The 20227-nt window shown below is 44.9% G+C and overlaps 1 protein-coding gene across 1 annotated transcript; it reads right to left on the bottom strand.

The window, feature by feature from the left end:
- Positions 1-9137: 9137 nt before the first annotated feature.
- Positions 9138-20190, bottom strand: HARBI1 (harbinger transposase derived 1). The gene is made up of 3 exons (XM_066639227.1): positions 20059-20190; positions 12738-13464; positions 9138-10410 (listed from the first exon to the last, which is right to left on the bottom strand). The coding sequence occupies exons 2-3, from the start codon at positions 13405-13407 to the stop codon at positions 10034-10036; spliced, it is 1047 nt and encodes a 348-aa protein (XP_066495324.1). The 5' UTR covers positions 13408-13464; positions 20059-20190; the 3' UTR covers positions 9138-10033.
- Between the last annotated feature and the right edge of the window lie 37 nt (positions 20191-20227).

Below are 20227 nucleotides of genomic sequence, written 5' to 3'. Positions count from 1 at the left end.
GGAATTGCTCGGCTTCAGCTTGTCAGCTGCTCCAAGGTCGCACGGTGCCGGTGGCCTCGAACTGGCGACCTTGTGGATGTTATCTTCAGGCAGACAGAGGCTCTACCCTCTAGACCAGACATCTAGACCAGTTATTCCTGAATTAGCTTTCATGCAAAATCAGTAGCAACATCTGAAACTCACTCAGCAGAAGTCAGTGACTATGTTTCTATTGGCTTCCAGGAGGACCACTTGAGCAAACATTAAATGAGAAAAATGGTTTCACGTATTCAGATGATGCTGTTGATCTTTGTAAGACCTTGTAAGATGTCAGTTGTCTTTGGTGCCTAGAGATAGTGTGATAGGTAGGTTGATGTTTAACAACCATGAGAGGTATTAAAAAGAATTGTTTCTCAACCCACGTCTTTGAGGTGGGGTGCAAATCACATTTAAAAATATATTGGTAAACATATGCAACAAAACTCTTTGATTGCTTTTGTGACTCATTCTTGTGGTCTTCTTGCATTCCTACAGACCTTCCTTCCAGTGAAATGAATGGCACCCGAAAGCATTTTCGACAACCTGTATACCACATTAAGGGTGCAATCCTAACCAACTTTCCAGCACTGAAGTAAGGGCAATGCAACTCTAAAGTAAGGAAAAAAAATTGCCTTACTTTGAGGAGGCCTCCATGACTGCACCCCAACTGCAGGATGCAGCACGTGCCCCACTGGCACAGCTATGTCAGTGCTGGAAAGTTGGTCAGGACTGCACCCTCAGTGATGTTTGGTCATATTGCATTTTGCTGTGGGAAATATTTTCTCTTGGTATCCATTATTTTGGTTCACAGAAGAACTAACAGCACAATCCTAACTGTAATTTGAGCCAGTGTGGCTGTCCCCACATCGGCTCAGTGTTGCAAACTTTTTTGTGTTTCTATTTTAAAAAATTAGTTGCGATGGCTACCCGAGAGCCCAATCCTATGCAATTCTCCAGTGCTGATGCAGTCGCAGTGCAATCGCAAGGTAAGGGAACAAACAGTCACTTACCTTGAGGAGGCCTCAGTGACTGCCCTCACTTCATTGAAATAGTGGAAAATCTGTTGCCCGGAGAATACAAAAAGGTTTGTCCCTTTGGAAAGAAGCTTTATAATGGCCTTATGTTGCCAGTCTTGTATTGTAGTGGCTTGCTTGTTTTTGAAACCTAGTGAATTAATGACAGGTGAGATTTGAATTGGAAATTTTTGATTTGCAGCTCAATATCTTACAACCCAGTCCTATGGAGGATTCATCTGCTGAGAAGAATGCATTACAATGGTGGAAGTTACTTCTGCAGTAGTAAAATGGCTGTCGAAGGTGCATGCAGCACTCCATTATTATTATTATTGACAACAGTATTTACCACTTTTCAACCCATCAGAGGCCATTCTACAAGTGTGGCCACAAGAAGCAGCAGTACTACAGTTCTACCACTGGACCCAGCTTTGCCTGCTAGAAACTGTAAAGTCAGCAGTGTGAGTGGGAGATGGGCGGCAAGGGGGAGGACTAGGAGCAAAACTGGGTGAGCAAGGGGAAAGAACCAGGTGTGAGAAGGAGGTGGAGACAGTGGAGCAGGCAGCAATGGTGCACACCAGATCCTATCTCCTCCTTTTTGCAGCTTCCACTCCTTTTCTTTCCTCAGACATATGCCACCAAGAATAGTGGTGTATGTCTGAGGAGACCTATAGGTGGCACTAGGGTTCACTGGGAAGTATTATTATTATTATTATTATTATTATTAACAGTATTTATGTAGCACTTTTCAACGGAAAGTTCACAAAGCGGTTTACAGAGAAAATCAAACTAACAACTAATGGCTCCCTGTCCCAAAAGGGCTCACAATCTAAAAGGATGCAAAAGTACACCAGCAGACAGCCAGTAGAAAAGACAGTGCTGGGCTGAAGAGGGCCGGTTACTCTCCCCCCCCCCCCCCCGCTAAATAAAAGAAGAGCACCCACTTAAAAAGTGCCTTACCCAGTTAGCAGGGGAAAGTATAGATATACTTTTCATTTGCTCTTGTGTTGCCCCCCCCCCCACTGCTGGATGTAGTGTGTGCCTTTTGGGCATGGCTACATCGATGCAGCTAATGGAGGAAAGGATTGGAGCCTTAATCATTATGTTACACTGCTAGCTTTGTCTGTGGTTCACATTGCATGCTGGCTCTAGTATAAAAGCCTTTTTAACTACAGTCATTGAGTCTGAACATAAGAACAGCCCTGCTGGATCAGACCATAGGCCCATGTAGTCCATCTTCCTGTATCTCACAGTCTCCCAACATAAGAACAGCCCCACTGGATCAGGCCATAGGCCCATCTAGTCCAGCTTCCTGTATCTCACAGCGGCCCACCAAATGCCCCAGGGAGCACAACAGATAACCTCATCCTGGTGCCCTCCCTTGCATCTGGCCTTCTGACATAGCCCATTTCTAAAATCAGGAGGTTGCACATACACATCATGGCTTGTACCCCATAATGGATATTTCCTCCAGAAACTTGTCCAATCCCCTTTTAAAGGCGTCCAGGCCAGTCGCCATCACCACATCCTGTGGCAAGGAGTTCCACAGACCAACCACACGCTGAGTAAAGAAATATTTTCTCTTGTCTGTTCTAACTCTTCCAACACTCAATTTTAGTGGATGTCCCCTGGTTCTGGTGTTGTGTGAGAGTGTAAAGAGCATCCCCCTATCCACTCTGTCCATCCCCTGCATAATTTGTATGTCTCAATCATGTCCCCCCTCAGGCGTCTCTTTTCTAGGCTGAAAAGGCCCAAACGCCGTAGCCTTTCCTCACAAGGAAGGTGCCCCAGCCCCATAATCATCTTAGTCGCTCTCTTTTGCACCTTTTCCATTTCCACTATGTCTTTTTTGAGATGCAGCGACCAGAACTGAACACAATACTCCAGGTGTGGCTTTATCATAGATTTGTACAACGGCATTATAATATTAGCCGTTTTGTTCTCAATACGTTTCCTAATGATCCCAAGCATAGAATTGACCTTCTTCACTGCAGCCGCACATTGGGTCGACACTTTCATCGACCTGTCCACCACCACCCCAAGATCTCTCTCCTGATCTGTCACAGACAGCTCAGAACCCATCAGCCAAATCACCCATCACCAAATGCCCCAGGGAGCACTCAAGACAACAAGAGACCTGCATCCCGGTGCCATCCCTAGCATCTGGCATTCTGAGGTCTGTAGAATCTGTGAGCTAGGACATGGCCACGTGTAGTCTGAAACATGGAACAGGGTCAGCCATCAGGTATCCCTCAAAGCTGCTCTTCCTTCATTCCATCTGAACTGAGCAGATTCAAAAGTTTCTTTTTTGAGCATCCCAAACTCATGAAGTTTTCTTCAGGAGAAGAATGCCCGTGGCACCAAGCATTAAGTTGTAGAGAAGAGGGTGGGGACATGAACCATTTCTCTGACCACTGTTGCAAATGATAAATATTTTTCCAGAGTTATGAGAGAATTTGCTTGGACTTCTTCAAGAGCAATCACACTGCTGTCATGCGCATGAGAACACACTGTGACGACACCTGCATTGGTGTAACTTATAAGAACAAACACAAGGTGAAGGACAGGAAGAGCAGATTTGATGACCAAAGACTCAGTGCTAACAGTGGCTTCCCCTGCCGACATCGATCCTGTGTCAGAAGATGAACTTGGCAAACAGAATAGGCACAGATAAATACTAATGATAAAGCTTACTGTGATCTAGACGGGTCTCCAAACTCTGGGCTGTAGGCCACATCTGGTGTTACTAAAAAAGCCCCTCAGGGGTGGTATGGTGGTGGCATAGCCTTACCATTCCTCACTGCAGCCTGCTATCTTCACAGCCAGTCGCTGCAGAAACTCGTGCCCAGCAGCTGCTTCCACTGAGAAACTGGAGGACAGAGCCTTCTAGGGTAATCGGCAGTGGAAGTGGCTGCCATGCATGAGTTTCTGCACGATTGGCTACGAAGATACCAGGCTACAGCGTGGAACGGTAAGGCTGTGCCACTGCCGTGCCATGCCCAATGGGGACCCACCTGAAATTGGCTCGCAACTCAACTGGTGGGTCCTGTTCCACAGTTTGAGAAACTGTGTCAAGAGCACAGAAATCCTCAAGATGGTACTTCTGTGAAACGTGTGAAATGAACAAGCTGGAATGAGTGACCATAAACACGAAATTAATGCAAATGTACTTGTTATTTTTGTCTTTTTTAAAAACATGTAAATTAACATCTGCTGTATCATAACACCTAAGTGGCTCTCTGAACAATCTGTCTCATTAGTCAGTTTTGAGTTTTAAAAATCCACTTTTTGTTACATAATGCAGTTTTGTTTTTATGGTTATTTGGCTATAACTTGACAGAATGGGGATATTTCAAAGGGGTTTGTTTCATTGCATTCTGCATTAAATTCCACATCAAATGGTATAGAACATAATGGAACTATTCAAAAATACCAAGGGTTTTCACAATTTTGGTCACTGATGTCAAGCTCAGGTTGTTGCCCTCCTAAAGCTTGTTGCCCGGTGCAGTTGCTAACCCTGTACCCACTTAGCTACACCACTGGTCACAACTGGTTTAGAAAACCGTCAGCATTATGTGAAATTTCACTTCTTTCCCCAACGTGCATCGCTTTACATTTACAGTACTTACATTGAAGAGCATCTCCCATTTTGCCGCCCTTTCTGCATTTTAGAGAGATGCTTTTGGAGCTCTTCACAGTCCCTTCTGGTCTTCACCACCCAGGAAAGCTTTGTATCATCTGCAAACTTGACCACTTCACTGCTTATCCTCCACTCCAATGTTTCTCAGTGGGTCGGGACCCACTAGGTGGGTCGCGAGCCCATTTCAGATGAGTCCCCATCCATTTCAATATTTTATTTTTAATATATTAGACTTGATGCTCCCACAGTATGTGACTGCATTTTGGGAAATGTTACAGACCTATACTTTTAACACACTACTCTGTATATACTTTTAACAATGATAGTAAATGGGACATACTCCTGAGAAAGTGTGGGTAGCATTACAGCCTAGGATTGTTAAAAATTTCCCTGCTTGATGATATCACTTCCTATCATGACATCACTTCTGGTGGGTCCTGAAAGATTCTCATTCTAAAAAGTGGGTACTGGTGCTAAAAGTGTGAGAATCAGTGCTCCACTCCATTTATGAACAAGTTGGAAAGCACTTGTCCCAAGACTGATCCTTGGGGCACACTGCTCTTCGCTTCTCTCCCATTGTGAAAATTGGCCATTTACACCTACTCTCTTCCTTTTCTTCTACAAGTTCCTAATCAATAAGAAGACCTACCCTCTTATTCCCGACAAGTTTTTTCTCAGGAATCTTTGGTAATGGACTGTGTCAAACACTTTCTGAAAGTCCAAATATACATCAACGGGTTCACCCATAACCACATACCCATTGTCCTTTTCAAAGAATTCTAAAAATCTAGAATTCTACAGTATAGGCTTCCTTTAGTCTTTTTGTGTTCTTATCTTTCCATTATTCTTAGTACTCACTGTCATCGACAGCACTACCATGATCTCACCAGGAGCTGCTGCAAGTCCTGCATCATAATCACAGCCCAAATATAATTAGGGATTGGTGTTTAATTAAGATCCCACATCATCTGCTTAAGCAACAAATCCACTGTACATACAGATGTCTGAGTTTCATAAGGGCCTCAGTCCTAATCAGTTTTGTCTCAGTCAGGCTTCTCAGTTTAGCATATATTAGCACCGTTGCTTACATGGCACTTGGAGAAACTGACAGGTGGCAAATTCATTCTGTGCAACAGCACGCATCCTCCAAACATTCTTGCATGTTTTTAAAATTTAATTATGGCAGCCAGGTACAGTTATACAATTACTTTAGAAGTGTTTGATAAAATAAATTTGGAGATACACAGTCAGCTTTTCTACAATGAGTTCAAACTTTTCCCCTAATTTTCCTTGAGATAGCCGACTTGAAACTTTCTATCTCAGACTTCATACTGGGGAGAGTAACATGACTAGCAGCGCAATACTAGGTATGTTTAGTCAGAAGTAAGTTTCAAGATGTTGGATGGGCTTATTCATGAGAGTGTTTAGGACTGCAACAGAAGAAATGGAGCCAGGATGGGGTATAAGGGGTTCTGGCTGAGTTCCAGCAGTACATGGACAAAGTAAATGGGCTGCCAATAGTAGTACTATTGAGGGAGAGGAACTTGCTCCCTACAAAGAATGATCAGGTACATAAGTAATGTTTAGCTCCCATCCTACTGGTTTCCTTTGAATATATTTTGTCATAGACTTTGATGGCTATAATTCAAGGAAAAAACAAAGTACTGGCAATGACAGGAAAATGTCATGGGGGAAAATATGTCCCCTACCCACCTCTGACCAAGAAAACAAGAAAACATTCATGGGTGGCTAAGGCATTTTTACAATATATAGGTCCTCCCTTCATCCTTTCATAATAATGACAGACATTTTGTCAATCTGTCACATTCTAGAATGAACAAGAAATAGAACCCAAGGGCAGGGCTATGGAGAGGAAAGGGTGAAATAATGGAAATGGCAAATGGCTCAGTCCTCAATAGTTCCCACTGAATTCAATGGGAAAAATAAAGCAGGCTGTATTTAGGAAAAATTGAAGTAGGGTGCGTGTCACTGGAACACTGGCCACCTGCTGAAGCAGGTGAGCCACCAGAAGAGGGAAGGTGGGGGAGGGCAGAACAGGGTGGGGTTGAAACTGTGCAGCGGTGGGAGGAAAGGGGGTGGTGATGCTGTGGGAGGAAGTATATCCAGTAGTGATGGCATGTACTAGATACTATCTCCACTGGCAGCAGCCTCCCCGCCCCCCCTCACTCCTGGGATTTGTCTCAGCAATTTTGCTGACACAGGTCCAAGGAGACACATTACAGGGTAGGAGGCTTATGGAAGGGCAAGAGGATTTAAAACCCCTTTCCCTTCCAAAGCATCCCTCCACTCCTGCTGGATACAGTGTGGGCCTTTTTGGCACAGCTGCACCATGGGGGGGGGTAAGGATAGGATAGGGCTGTTAATCTTATCAGCACTATTCAAAATGGTACAAAAAGTGCTCTCACAAATAAAGCATGTGACCTGCATTCAATATTCACTTAATTATGTGGACCCTGTTAATCACATCTACTTTAACATCTATTGTGATTGATTTTCATGCCTTCTTTACTCTAGGTTCCTCAGGCCAGTTAGAAATTTTCCAGACATGGTCTCACATTGGAAAAAGCACCAAATATTGCATGTGTCTTTGTTGCTGGTCAAACATGCAGAAACTGTGGTATTTAAAAAATGAGCCCTTGCAAATCAGATTTCAGCTATTAATTTGCAAATCACACTATTTTGAAAACATGCTAATTAAGGGCCCAATCTTAAACAGTGCACGCTGGCTTACTGTCAGCGTGCACTAACGTGCCATGAGGCACATTTGCAGGACTTACCGCAGGCATAGCACCAGCCAGCACTGTGCTGGCGCCAGTGGAAGGCTGGTGCTTCGCCGCTCGATGGTAGCCCAAACCGGTGGGCAGCAGAGAAGTAGGTGGGGTGTAAACGGAGGTGGGGAGGAGGTCTCCCAGCGTGGAAAAAGGCATAGAGAGGGCAGGGAGGAGGTGTTCCAGGGAAGGAAGTAGGATGGGAGGAGGGCGGGACCAGAGGAGCTCAGCACCACTAGATCCTGAATTCCATGCTGGGCTGCACAGACTGCCGTAGAATCAAGTGGCCCCATTGTGGGTCTACTTGCCTTATCCAGGGGAAATGGACAAATGTTCCCTTCTCCCGAGGAGCTGGCAGCAGCTGCCCGACTGAGCTCAGCATGCTGCAGCAGCCATTTTAGTGCCGCAGCAGCCCCAGGCACCATGCAGCTTAGGATTGGGCTGCCCGACTGCGTAAATCAAGAGCTGCCTGTGCTGCTGAGTTGTACCTTATGGTAACAATAGGAACTTTTTATTTTTAAGGTGAATGTTCTGTTTCTCTTGGTTTCTGCTGTAGGAGCACTATGAAGATAGCAGGTCCATATAGTTCTTCTGCTGACTTTTCTGATAGCCAAATCTGTCTGTAGATGAAAAAGAATTCCAGTTGTTTGCCAAGTAAATATCGTTGTTCAGTTTTGTTTTGTTTCAGTTATACTCTCAATTCACTTGATTCTGGACTTGTAAGGATCATTGTGACAAAGTTTCAGACAATACTCTGAATGCTCAGACAATATATATATACTTACTTTAAATTTATATTTAAAATTTATAAATTATATTTATAATTATAATTAAATATAAATTATAAAACTTTATAAAGGGGTCTATAGTGCCCGTTTTAATAGTGGACATTTTCTATACTATGGAATATGAACTTATATCTGGTTATTACAACTTTTCAAATAACTGATGCAACCATCTTTGAACTGTACTGCATCTACCATTTCAAATTCATATTCCTTTTTCAAAAGCAATTTCAGGCCATCCTTTTTACTTCTTCATTTCCAAAAACTTACATAAGAACATAAGAACAGCCCCACTGGATCAGGCCATAGGCCCATCTAGTCCAGCTTCCTGTATCTCACAGCGGCCCACCAAATGCCCCAAGGAGCACACCAGATAACAAGAGACTCATCCTGGTGCCCTCCCTTGCATCTGGCATTCTGAAATAACCCATTTCTAAAATCAGGAGGTTGCGCATACACATCATGGCTTGTACCCCATAATGGATTTTTCCTCCAGAAACTTGTCCAATCCCCTTTTAAAGGCGTCCAGGCTAGACGCCATCACCACATCCTGCGGCAAGGAGTTCCACAGACAGACCACACGCTGAGTAAAGAAATATTTTCTTTTGTCTGTCCTAACCCGCCCAACACTCAATTTTAGTGGATGTCCCCTGGTTCTGGTATTATGTGAGAGTGTAAAGAGCATCTCCCTATCCACTCTGTCCATCCCCTGCATAATTTTGTATGTCTCAATCATGTCCCCCCTCAGGCGTCTCTTTTCTAGGCTGAAGAGGCCCAAACGCCGTAGCCTTTCCTCATAAGGAAGGCAACTTTTATGTGCCCCTTGAAAAATCTAATATGTTTCAGCACAAACACTGTCAACTTGCATATGAGCAAAGGTACCCAAGGCCATTCTCTTACACAAATGCAGTCATTGCTAGACTGAAGAAGATACACAGGTGGTAAATTATGTAACAAAAAAAGGGACATTTATGTAATTTTTCACTGTGTACAAGTTAAGCTTGCAATGAGTTTCAGTTAGGACACAGTCCTAACCCACTTTCCAGCATGAAATGGGGTAATGCAACTTTGAGGTAAGGGAACAAACATTGCCTTACTTTGAGGAGACCTCTGTGACTGCCCCCCAACTGCAGGATGCAGCACATGCCCCACTGGCACTGCTATGACAATGCTGGAAAGTGGGTTAAGATTGTGCCCTTAATAATATAAACTGAATTGTTTAGAATCCGATTACACTTTATACAAGATAGTGTTATACTCTGCAAGATCTAATAACAATATCGTAACATGCTGCCAGGACAATCATCCTCCCCAATATCATATTAGGGCCCAATCAAATCCAACATCCCAGCAATGATGCAGTTGTGCCAACAAGGTGGGCACCATCTTGCAATGGGGGAGCAGTAACGGAGGCCTCCTCAAGGTAAGGGAGTGTGTTCCTTACTTCAAGGCTGTGCTGTGGCAGCACCAATGCTGGAAAGTTGGATAGGATTCAGCCCTTAGTGTTCAATTTTGTCATCCCACAAAACTGAAAATTAAAGAAAGCATGTACTGTAATAGTAAGTGTTCAGGGACTCAGATGATACATGCAGAGTGAAACCAAGATAGTCTGTTAGATGCAAAATATTCCCCAAACACAAAATAAGTGTGATGTTGCTTCTCCTGGAGCATCTATAAATAATCCTATCTGTATTCCTTTCTTTTACTGAATTTAAAGGAAAGTCAGAATCCATTATATCTGCTCCACATTTTTCTAAAATCCAACTTGGCATGTCTCAATACATTGTATCAGCTAAAATGAGTGAGCAATAGTTCCTGGCGAACTCGATCAGCTTCAGAGTCAAGCGATTCCATATGTTCATATTCTTCTTCTGGATGTTCCATTTGTCTTGTTGTTGGGGAAGACCACACATCCAACCCGTGCTCCAGAGAGATATTATGAAGCACACAGCAGGCCAAGATGATATGGCTGGCTTTCTCCGGAGAATACTGCAGTGTGCCCTTTGACTCATCCAGGCAGCGGAACCGGGACAGAACTGTCCTGAATGTTCGTTCAATGACATTGTGAGTGGCTGAATGTGCCATGTTATACCGATATTCTGCAGGGGTCTCAGGAATCTGCAGTGGGGTCATCAGCCAAGTTCGAAGAAAGAAAGAACTATCACCTATCAATGATAAAAATGAAAGATAAGGAACCAAACAGGAACAGAGATTTCTGGTTAATAGCCATCATCAAACAGGAAAACTGACCAAGCATCTCTCTTAGATCAGAACCCCAGTAAAAGGGAATAGAAATAAACAGTATTGTGCTACTGTTGCTTAGCTACCATGAGCTATCAATGTGGAAATATAAACCAGTACCCTTTACCTTCTAGAAGAGCAGTTCCCAAAACACTTCTCCAAGGACCCACTTTTTAAAATGACACTCTTGGGACCCACCCAGCTTTATGAGACTAAACAAAAAAAGTTTCACTTTACTAGCTGCTCAAGCTTCTTTTTTTTATCTTTTTTACTAAGGGGGGGGGGAGAACTGCCTTCTGGAGCATTTGTTGAACTCCACATTCATCAGATGGGGATAATTTTGGTGGCCTTGTTTTGCCACTTGGCCTTTGATAAGAGCTTAGACATGTTTGCTACTCATGAGTAAACATGGAAGTGTGGCTCAGTTTCATTTTTAATGTAAGCTTGGACAAGGGGGGGAGAGACTTCTTTCTCGAGTGTTTTTTTGGATCTACATTCACTAGATTGGGACCATTCTGCTGAGGTTGCAGTCCTATCAGCCTCCCCTTAGTAGTCAACTGAGCGCCAAATCCTATCCAATTTTCCAGTGCCGGTGCTGCTGTGCCAATGGGCCGTGTGCTGCATCCTGTGGTGCGGAGGCAATCACAGAGGCCTCTCAAGGTAAGGGAACATTTGTTTCCTTACTTTGGGACTGCATTCCAGCTACACCGGTGCTGGAAAGTTGGATAGGATTGGGCCCTGAGGCACTTTCACGTACTCATGAGTAAACATGCACATGCAACTAAGGGCGTAAACTTGCGCTGGAACAGGCAAGCCAGGAGGCTTGCGCTGTATCCAGCGCAGGATTATGGTCAGAAGCAGCTTAGCCAGAGGCAAGGAAAAACTCTTCCCCTTACCTCTGGGTAAGAGCTGCTGGCCCCAATGGGTCTCCTCGAACTTGCGCCACCTCCTGAGGTGCTACAAGTCCCAGGAGAGAGGAGCAGCTTGAAGCCACTCCATTCTCCCCAGGGATGGGAGTTGGTATCTGGCATAAATACCAGATCCCTGCCCCGCCTCCAGCTCCCCACGCGTCTGCCCCCGGGGCCACCCCCCACCCAGGAATGCCTCCCTCCCTCCCCTTCCCCGTCTCCCCCACACCTACCTGTCAACCTTGTGTCAGCGGCTCGTCTGAGTTGATACAAGGGGCCAGGAGGAAGCCAGGGTGGAGGCCTCTGTCAGCCTCCACAAACCGGCGCTTCTGGGAGCGCCGGCTTGGCTTCCTCCCACGGAGGCGCAAACGTGCTTTATGGCACGTTTGCGACCCTCCCAAGCCAGCCCAAGGGACTTGGGCCAGCTGAACTCAAGGTTTGGATTGCACCCTAAGTTTCACATTCCATATGGCTCAATACATTTTTCTTGTCAGCTATCAGCTTGTCAGTTTCATGACCACCAACACAGTGAATATAGAATTTCCACACCTTTGTTACATTGAAATATGATGTGCATCATTCCTTCCCTCACATATACTTTCCAGAATATCATCCTCCACTAAATGTTTCAGCTGGTGGAACCTGAGTGTATATATTTCTGTATAAAAATGCAAAATATTTACAGTTTATGTCTACATCGATCACACTCTGGACCCATACTGTTTTCTCTTTTAAGACGGAGAACTCCTGTGTAGAGTGTTTCATGAAGAAATATTTTATGTTACACTCATTCCATCAGCGCTAAAGCGCAATCAGGCTGTAATTTATCAGGCTGTGAACTTTCTGTTGAAAAGTGGTGTATAAATACTGTTGTTAATAATAATAATAATAATAATAATAATAATAATAATAATAATTTATACCCCCAAATTCAAATTAACAATAAATCTGAGCTCATTAATTTCCTAATAATAAAACATTCCTTTTATTGAAATGTTAAATATATATTCAGATAACTAACCTAGCTAATAGAATGGACAAAATAACTACTAAGAATTAAAATATAAAATACCAACTAGAGCACTTTAATTAAAACTCCACTCACTCCCAAAATGAGAGGATTCCTTTCTCTCTTTTTAAAAATATGTATCAAAAATGTATTGCCTTTGTGTACAGGGAGCAGCAACAGGGGGAAACAAGAAATGAGGTGCAGCACTCTGTGGGGCACCTCCAAGTGTGAGGACCAGGGCGGCATCCCCTGCTGACCTCCCCAAGGAACAGGCTTGCAAACAGACATTCCATTGGAATCAACCTTCAGACGTCAACTACCAGAATGAACTTACCAAGTAGCCAGCCATTTTTATGTATACCCTCTTCAAACCGGTTCCTAATGGCTGACTGCTGCAGCACATTGCGGTCCTGGAGGCTGCCGGGCCAGTGTGTCTCTGCACTCAGTAGCATCCCTCTGGCATCACATACCATCAGGCAATTTAAAGAATGAAGGCCCTTTCGATTCACATAGGACAAGTCCTCAGCATTGGGTGCCTTTATAGGTACATGAATACAGTCAATGACTCCGAGCACCCCTGGCATTCCTGCTAGTCCATAGAAGTCATCCTTCAGGTGTTGCAATAACACTTCATCTTCTGGGAAATGAATGAACTGAGAGGTCCTTTCCACCAGGGCCTCAGTAACATTGGCAACACAACGACTCATAGAGGCTTGGCTGATGCCAATAGCATCTCCCATGCGAGTCTGGAAAGAGCCCGAAGTGTAAAAACCTAATGCAGCAAGAATTTGTGTCTCTGGGCTGATGGCTCTGGATCGCTGGGTAGGGCGAGAGAGGTTGGCACCAAGAAGATCCACCAAATAATAAATGAATTGACGTGGGAAGCCATACACAGACACCAGATACTCATCAGTGACATCTTCCAGCTTGAAACGATCAAGCGTCTTATGACCACGACCATACAGCAAGAGGTCACAATCAAGAACTGCTACGGGAACAGCCATTTGTGGGAGTGGATGCCCTGCGATCAAATCTTGTTAATCTTTCTTCACTGCACCCACCTGCCAAAAAAGACAGCCAAAAAAGGGAAGTTTAGTACTATAAATAGATGAGAATACAGGTCCAGCCTATTTATACACTGATTTTTTAAACACGATCTGACTCAACATGAATGGCCCCTGCAAATGAGAAGGAATGTGATGATCCCTGGAGAAGGGGAAAATGCCTCCCTTTAAAATCTGTTTAAAAAACTGAACAGTCCTTTAACAATAGCCTCCTTAATGAGAGAGGGGGGGCAGCTGGCTGACAATCCATCAATCCTTCTCTCTCCAGCGGACCCCTCCCTTCCCCCTGAGCACATGAAAGAAAGGTGATCATTTTGCATTGGTGAAGGGAGGGTCTACCTTGGAGGAAGACTGATTGATGACTCTTCTTAATGACTCTTATCTTAGAGTCAAAAGGTCAGTAAGGCTGTTTTTAAATCGCCCAAGTAAAGAAACTTTGTTTTTTAAATTGATTTGCTATAGTGGAACCCACGTGAATAATTAATCTCAACCTGTATTCCACTTTTCCCTCTTGTCATCTTCAGTCAAGTTTGGTCACCTACCAGTATATCTACTGTCTTATGCAATGCTAACTGTGAATGAAATTTTGAAATTAATTTATAAATGCATGTTCTGTTTTTACTTGATATTAACTCTAGTTACTGAAAAACTGAACCATGCAATTCATAGAATACTAGCAAGAGAGATATTAAAACTTTCCCACGGTCCTAGTGGAATTTTGGAATCCTACCAGAAAAAGTTTTACTGGAAAACATGGAATGATGTCTCCATTGAATACTACTAGGATTTTCAGCCAGGGACCACGGTCTAGTAAAGTTCTCATGAAAAAAATAAGCTGTATATAATTTTCCACAGGGTTATGGGGCATATTTTAGATTGCTGAAACATACAATTAATGTTGACCTGGGGTCATATGCAAACTTGCAATTGTAGAGCTCATGATCCAGAAGTAACTAGTGCCATGTTGACATTCTCTTTCTGAACCGGTTCAGCAAGTCTAAAGAAGTTTGTTGCTTCTTTCTGAACTGGCACATAAAATTAACTAGTGGCAAGAATGAGGGTGTGACTTAGTAATACTTAAGGTGGTGCTATTCTTAGAAACATGCAGTACTGAGAAATGGAGAGTTGCTTTGTTGTATCTCTTGTTCCATGAGCTGTGAATTCCTTCAGGATTCCCAGTGATGGTTTTTATTCCAGCCTACATGTAACCTAGAACGCTAACAGCTGATCCATGAACATGGAATAGGGTAACTGCTAAGATGTATAAACAAAACTGCAGCACCCATCACTCCTCCATTGTTACGCAAGACAATTACATTCTGACGCGAGGAGGAGATGTTCAGAAAAGCACAAGGGAGTGCCAATCTTGGAGAATCAACATTTCAACAAAGTACATAATATTTCTTTATATTCTGAATTTTTTCATGTCTGCCAGTGACTTCCTATAATTAGAACAAAAAGGAGACCATTAGGAGTCTAATTAAATGTGAATGAGAATGGAAGACAACTTTTGCCAAATTTTACATCAAATTAAACCAGTAAATCTAAGGTGGTGTCTGTACTAGAGAATTTCTCTGTTCTTTAATATGCAGTTTGGTTCAAGTACTGGAAAGAGTCAAAACCTGCTCCTTCTTGTAGCTACTATGCATTTTTTCCCTCCCCTATACGCATGTGCTATGAATCCTAAGCTGTCTTTTCTTCTGAGTATAGGACAGAGTGGTTTGAATGTTCAGACCCACTTAATAAAACCTGTCAGAATACTCATATTGTCATGTACTCCTAAAATAGCAATTCAGCAAATGTTGATTAACTTTCTGGTGAGGTTCACGCTATAACAATGTGATAGAAGAATGCACAACTTTATAATAATAAAACTTCCAGATCAGTAAAAACAATTAAGGGTGCAATCCTAACCAACTTTCCAGCACTGTTATAAGGTCAATGTAGCTCTGAGCTTAGGGAACAAATATTCCCTTATTTTGAGGAGGCCTCTGTGACTGCCACCCAACTGCAGGATGCAGCACATGCCCCACTGGCACAGCTGTGTCAGTGCGGGAAAGTTGGTTAGGATTTGGGCCTAAAAGTCACAATAAATATGAACATTGATTCACAGTTATAAGAGTAACATATAAATGACATCATATTAGAATGTACAAAATCCTTCCAGTCCTTCAGCAAGACAGCAGCTGAAGTGAACAAAGGCAGTTCATGGATTATCTTCCCAAATTATTTAGAATGCATGGGAAAGATAAAGTGGATAGAGAGATGCTCTTTACACTCTCACATAACACCAGAACCAGGGGACATCCACTAAAATTGAGTGTTGGGAGAGTTAGGACAGACTAAAGAAAATATTTCTTTACTCAGTGTGTGGTTGGTCTGTGGAACTCCTTGCCACAGGATGTGGTGACAGCATCTGGTCTAGATGCCTTTAAAAGGGGATTGGACAAGTTTCTGGAGGAAAAATCTATTACAGGTTACAAGCCATGATGTGTATGCACAACCTCCCAATTTTAGAAATGGCCTGCGTCAGAATGCCAGATGCAAGGGAGGGCACCAGGATGCAGGTCTCTTGTTGTCTTGTGTGCTCCCTGGGGCATCCTATGGGCCGCTGTGAGATACAGGAAGCTGGACTAGATGGGCCTATGACCTGATCCAGAGGGGCTATTCTTATGTTCTTAGTAATTTCTTAAGATAGTAGACCCATTCTGGTCAGCAAGAGGTGACAGCAATTATTTCCTGAGATTAGCATACAGTTTAGGAAATAACGTGGTAAATCTTCTTCACCTTCTTTTGCTCCTCACATACAATGGAAATTTGAAACAACCCTCAAGAATAACAGAGGGCAAGGTCTCAATGCATAAAATGCTTCCTTTTCAGTGCAATCTTCTGCATGCCTACTCAGAAGTAAGTCTCAATAAATTAATAAACAGAATTTATTCCCAGATAATAGGACTGCAGCCTTAGTCTGTTGGAAGACGTATGCAGAAGAGAGGCCTCATGATTTTGCTTAATGTGCCTAAACCATGAGAACTCCAAGGTCAGCAATGTTGCTAAATCAAACTGCATGTCCGTAACATATGTTATATCTGCTTTTTGCTGCCAAAAGAAAATCATAGCAAGTAGCCATCTGAAAATCCACAATGATGGAGACTATTATGTGAAGCAGCTAGGAAACAGAGTTGTACTTTTGGTAGATTGGTCATTAGGACTGGTTGGGAATTCTCTGAAAGTTGTAGTTTGAGGGCCCAATCCTATCCAATTTTCCAGTGCCGGTGCTGCTGTGCCAATGGGGTGTGCACTGCATCCTGTGATGGAGAGGCAATCATAGAGGCCTCCTCAAGGTATGGGAACATTTGTTCCCTTACCTTGGGGCTGTAATGCGGCTGCACTGGTGCTATTAAGTTGGACAGGATTGGGCCCCGAGTCAATAATTCATAAGACGCATAACTGAAAAAAACTCACAGTTCTGATTCTAGTTGCAGCTTCCAGTTTTAGGATAAACAAATAGACTTTCCAAGTATTCTATGAAGACAAAAGTATACCCAGATATTTTTAAAGTCTTATGTTCCTCAATCACATGCTTGTCTAATGACCAGGAATTTAAAAAAAAAAAAAAAAGAGTATTGGTCTAATCATGCAAAAAACAAACAAGAATAAAAAATGTTAATCAGGCAAAAGATGTAACAGAAGCTTCCAAGGCAATCATTGTTCCCAGAAATTCCTGATTTGTCCCTTCATGTTTCTGATGTGTAACAAAAGGGGAAACTGAGCCTCCTTCTAACTGGTACATATTTTCAGCATAGTATATCCCTGAAAAAATGCACTATTTACAAGCAGCATAAGCCACTCCCTTAAGCCCTGCTTGCTGCTTGGTTTCTTCACAGAACACACACAGTCCTAACCCCTTATGTCAGTGCTTTCCAGCACTGGCATAGCGGTGCCAGTGGGCCATGTGCTACATCCTGCAGTTGGGTGTCATTCACGGAGGTCTCCTCAAAGTAAGGGAATGTTTGTTCCCTGACCTCAGAGCTGCATTGCCCTTATTTTGGTGAGGGAAAGCACCAACATAAGGGGTTAGGATTGCACCCTAGGTGAGGGAAAGATGCTTGGCTTCCCCATAACAAAAGAGGACTACCTATGCAATTAATCAATAGTTTAGAAAGGACCCAGCATAGACACCAGGAACTGTTACCAAAAGGCTGCCATAAAAGATCTTTTATGTAGACACGTAGGCAATCTTTTGCCATCACATATGTACATAAGGAGTATACCACAGCATATTTGATGGGTTCATCACTGTGAACGTCTGCTAGATGGCAGCAATTATATTAGACCTTTAGCAGCAAAATACACTTCTGAACACCAAGATTACTGTTTGCAAAACAGGGGCCCCAGGCGCCGCAAGAATACAGAAGTTGGGCATCCCTGCTTTATTCTTTAAGAAACACTGTGGGCACAATCCTAACCCGCGCTGGAGCAGGCAAGCCAGGAGGCTTGCGCTGCATCCAATGCAGGATTGCAGCGAGCAGTGGCTCAGCCACGGGCAAGGGGAAGCTCTTCCCCTTACCCGTGGGTAAGGGCTGTGCGCCCCATGGGTCTCCTCGGACATGCGCCACCTCTGGAGGTGGCGCAGGTCCAAGGAGAGCGGAGCAGCTTGAAGCTGCTCTGCTCGCCCCGGGGACGGGGGATGGGATCCGGCATAACCGCCAGGTCCCAGCCCTGCCCCCGTCTCCCCGCGTGTCCGTACCCAGTAACGCCCCCTCCTGCCCCCTCCCCACACCTACCTTTGCCACTTATGTCAGCGCGCTCACGCCAACACAAGCAGTGGTGCGGGAGCAGCGGCGGAGGCTTCTGCCTCTGTCCACGTGTCAACACATCTGAATTCACCGATGCAGCTCCTGCCTAAGGAGGCGCAAACGTGCTTTACGGTACATTTGCAACCTTCCAGGGCCACCACTACCGGCATAACTGCTGGTTAGGATTGCGCCCTGTATTACTTCCAAGTCCCCAGATGGGATAAACCACCAAGAACTGACGAAGGAGAGAGGGGTCTGCTTAGGAGTCATAAGGGTAGAAGTGAGCTGCATTTAGCTATGTAGAGCAGCGTTTCTTAATGTTTATACCTCGCCATACCACTCTGCATGACCCACCTATTGGAAATACCACAGGAAGTAATTGATGATGACATCATCACCAGTTCCTTCTAGGTTGAGAGGTCAGATATGACATGACAAACAGCAGTAAGAGGCTCATGGTGGGTACGTGAAAAGCATGCTTTGGAGCTCCACCCACTGAGCCAAACCTCCTTCTGATGTTTGTTGTGTCACTCACTCATCTTGCTGCTGAGCGGTATATGTCTGGTTGTCCCACAAATAACACCAGGCAACACCTCAAGTACCATTGGTGGTACCTGTACCACTGGTTGAGGAGCACTGGTGTAGAGCAGTGGCTCCCAAACATTTTAGAGGCCCTAGAGACTACTGCCTGATTTATAAGTGCGGAAAGATGTGGCAGCAGTGCTCCCCCAAGTAGCAACTTGTTTAACCCTTGATGCACATAGCCTCATGTGCCCTGTCAGTTTTGCAAACCACCAAAAAAAGGGTCATGACCAGTAGCGGACCTGCCATTTACTGAAAAGGGCAAATGCCTCTAGAACCACATGGAGCCTTACTGAGGCTCCCAAGGTAGTTGGAAACTATGCTTCCAGTTTGCCGGAAGCACAGTTTAAGAGTGCAGAGAAGCCTCAGATGGCTTCCCCAGTTTGTCCTGGAGTCATGCAAGGCTCCTTTGTGATGTGATGAGTGGGGGGGTGGATTTGTGTGGGGGAGGGGCCGTGGCATTTTGTGGCAGGGCACCATTGTAGATCTTTGCCACGGACATGGGGCTAGGGAAGTCTGCCACTGCTGTAGCCGAGCTCCCATTATCTGAATGGGGCAAATGCCCCAGGCATGGAGCCTCATGCGCCCCTAGGACTGCGCAGAACTCTCACTGAGGCTCCCAACGTGTTTGGAAGCACAGTTTAAGACATCGGGGAAGCCTCATTCCTGGGGCATTTGGTGAGCCACTGTGAGATACAGGAAGCTGGACTAGATGGGCCTATGGCCTGATCCAGTGGGGCATGTTCTGTAATACTGCGGTGAGTGAGGGGGTGGGATTCACACATGGGGAGCATCTCACAGGGAGCACCATTGTGTGCCTTTGCCCCAGGTGCAGGGCTGGGGAAGTCCACCACCAGTCGTGACCCACTGATGAGTCCTGGACCCACTGTTTGGGAACCGCAGGTAAAAGAAGCGACTGGAAGCAAGAGCCCAGGAAACGAGGTTCAGCAGCGTGGGAAGGAGATGCTACGCATTCACCTCCCCAGAGGCGTAACTAGAAGCCCCGGCCCCTGGGGCAGTGATGTCATGATGTCGCTTTGTGATGTCACTCCTGTGACCTCACCCTGAAGGAAGGGGGGAGGCATGAAGCCACCAGCGCCTCCTCCTCTGGGGAGAGCCCAGAGGGACCGCCCTGCACGCTGCACCCCCTCGCATGGCAGCCAGGGCAGGTCCCCCCCGGCCCCCCCAGTGCCCCCCCGGCCCAGTTTACCCCTGCGAGCGCGAGGGAGCGTCCCCGGCGTGCCTGGAGAGCGAGACAGAGCTGCGGCCTCCCCCGCCACGAGGCCGATCCCAGGCACAGCCTCGTCACGAGCCAGGCCCGCCGCGGCCTCTGGAAGCCACCTGAGCGCGGAGGCGGAGTCGGAGGGGGCCAGGTGTGG

The sequence above is a fragment of the Tiliqua scincoides genome, chromosome 1, assembly GCF_035046505.1.
Source record: "Tiliqua scincoides isolate rTilSci1 chromosome 1, rTilSci1.hap2, whole genome shotgun sequence".
Lineage (NCBI taxonomy): Eukaryota > Metazoa > Chordata > Lepidosauria > Squamata > Scincidae > Tiliqua > Tiliqua scincoides.
Note: the sequence above shows the minus strand (reverse complement) of the source record. Positions and strands in the feature narration are given on the sequence as shown.

Coding starts and splice junctions, on each gene's coding strand:
- HARBI1 (XM_066639227.1), bottom strand. CDS start 13,407: ATGGCTGTTCCCGTAGCAGTTCTTGATTGTGACCTCTTGCTGTATGGT. Junction 10,411..12,737: donor TAAAAATGGCTGGCTACTTG/GTAAGTTCATTC, acceptor TATCATTGATAG/GTGATAGTTCTTTCTTTCTT.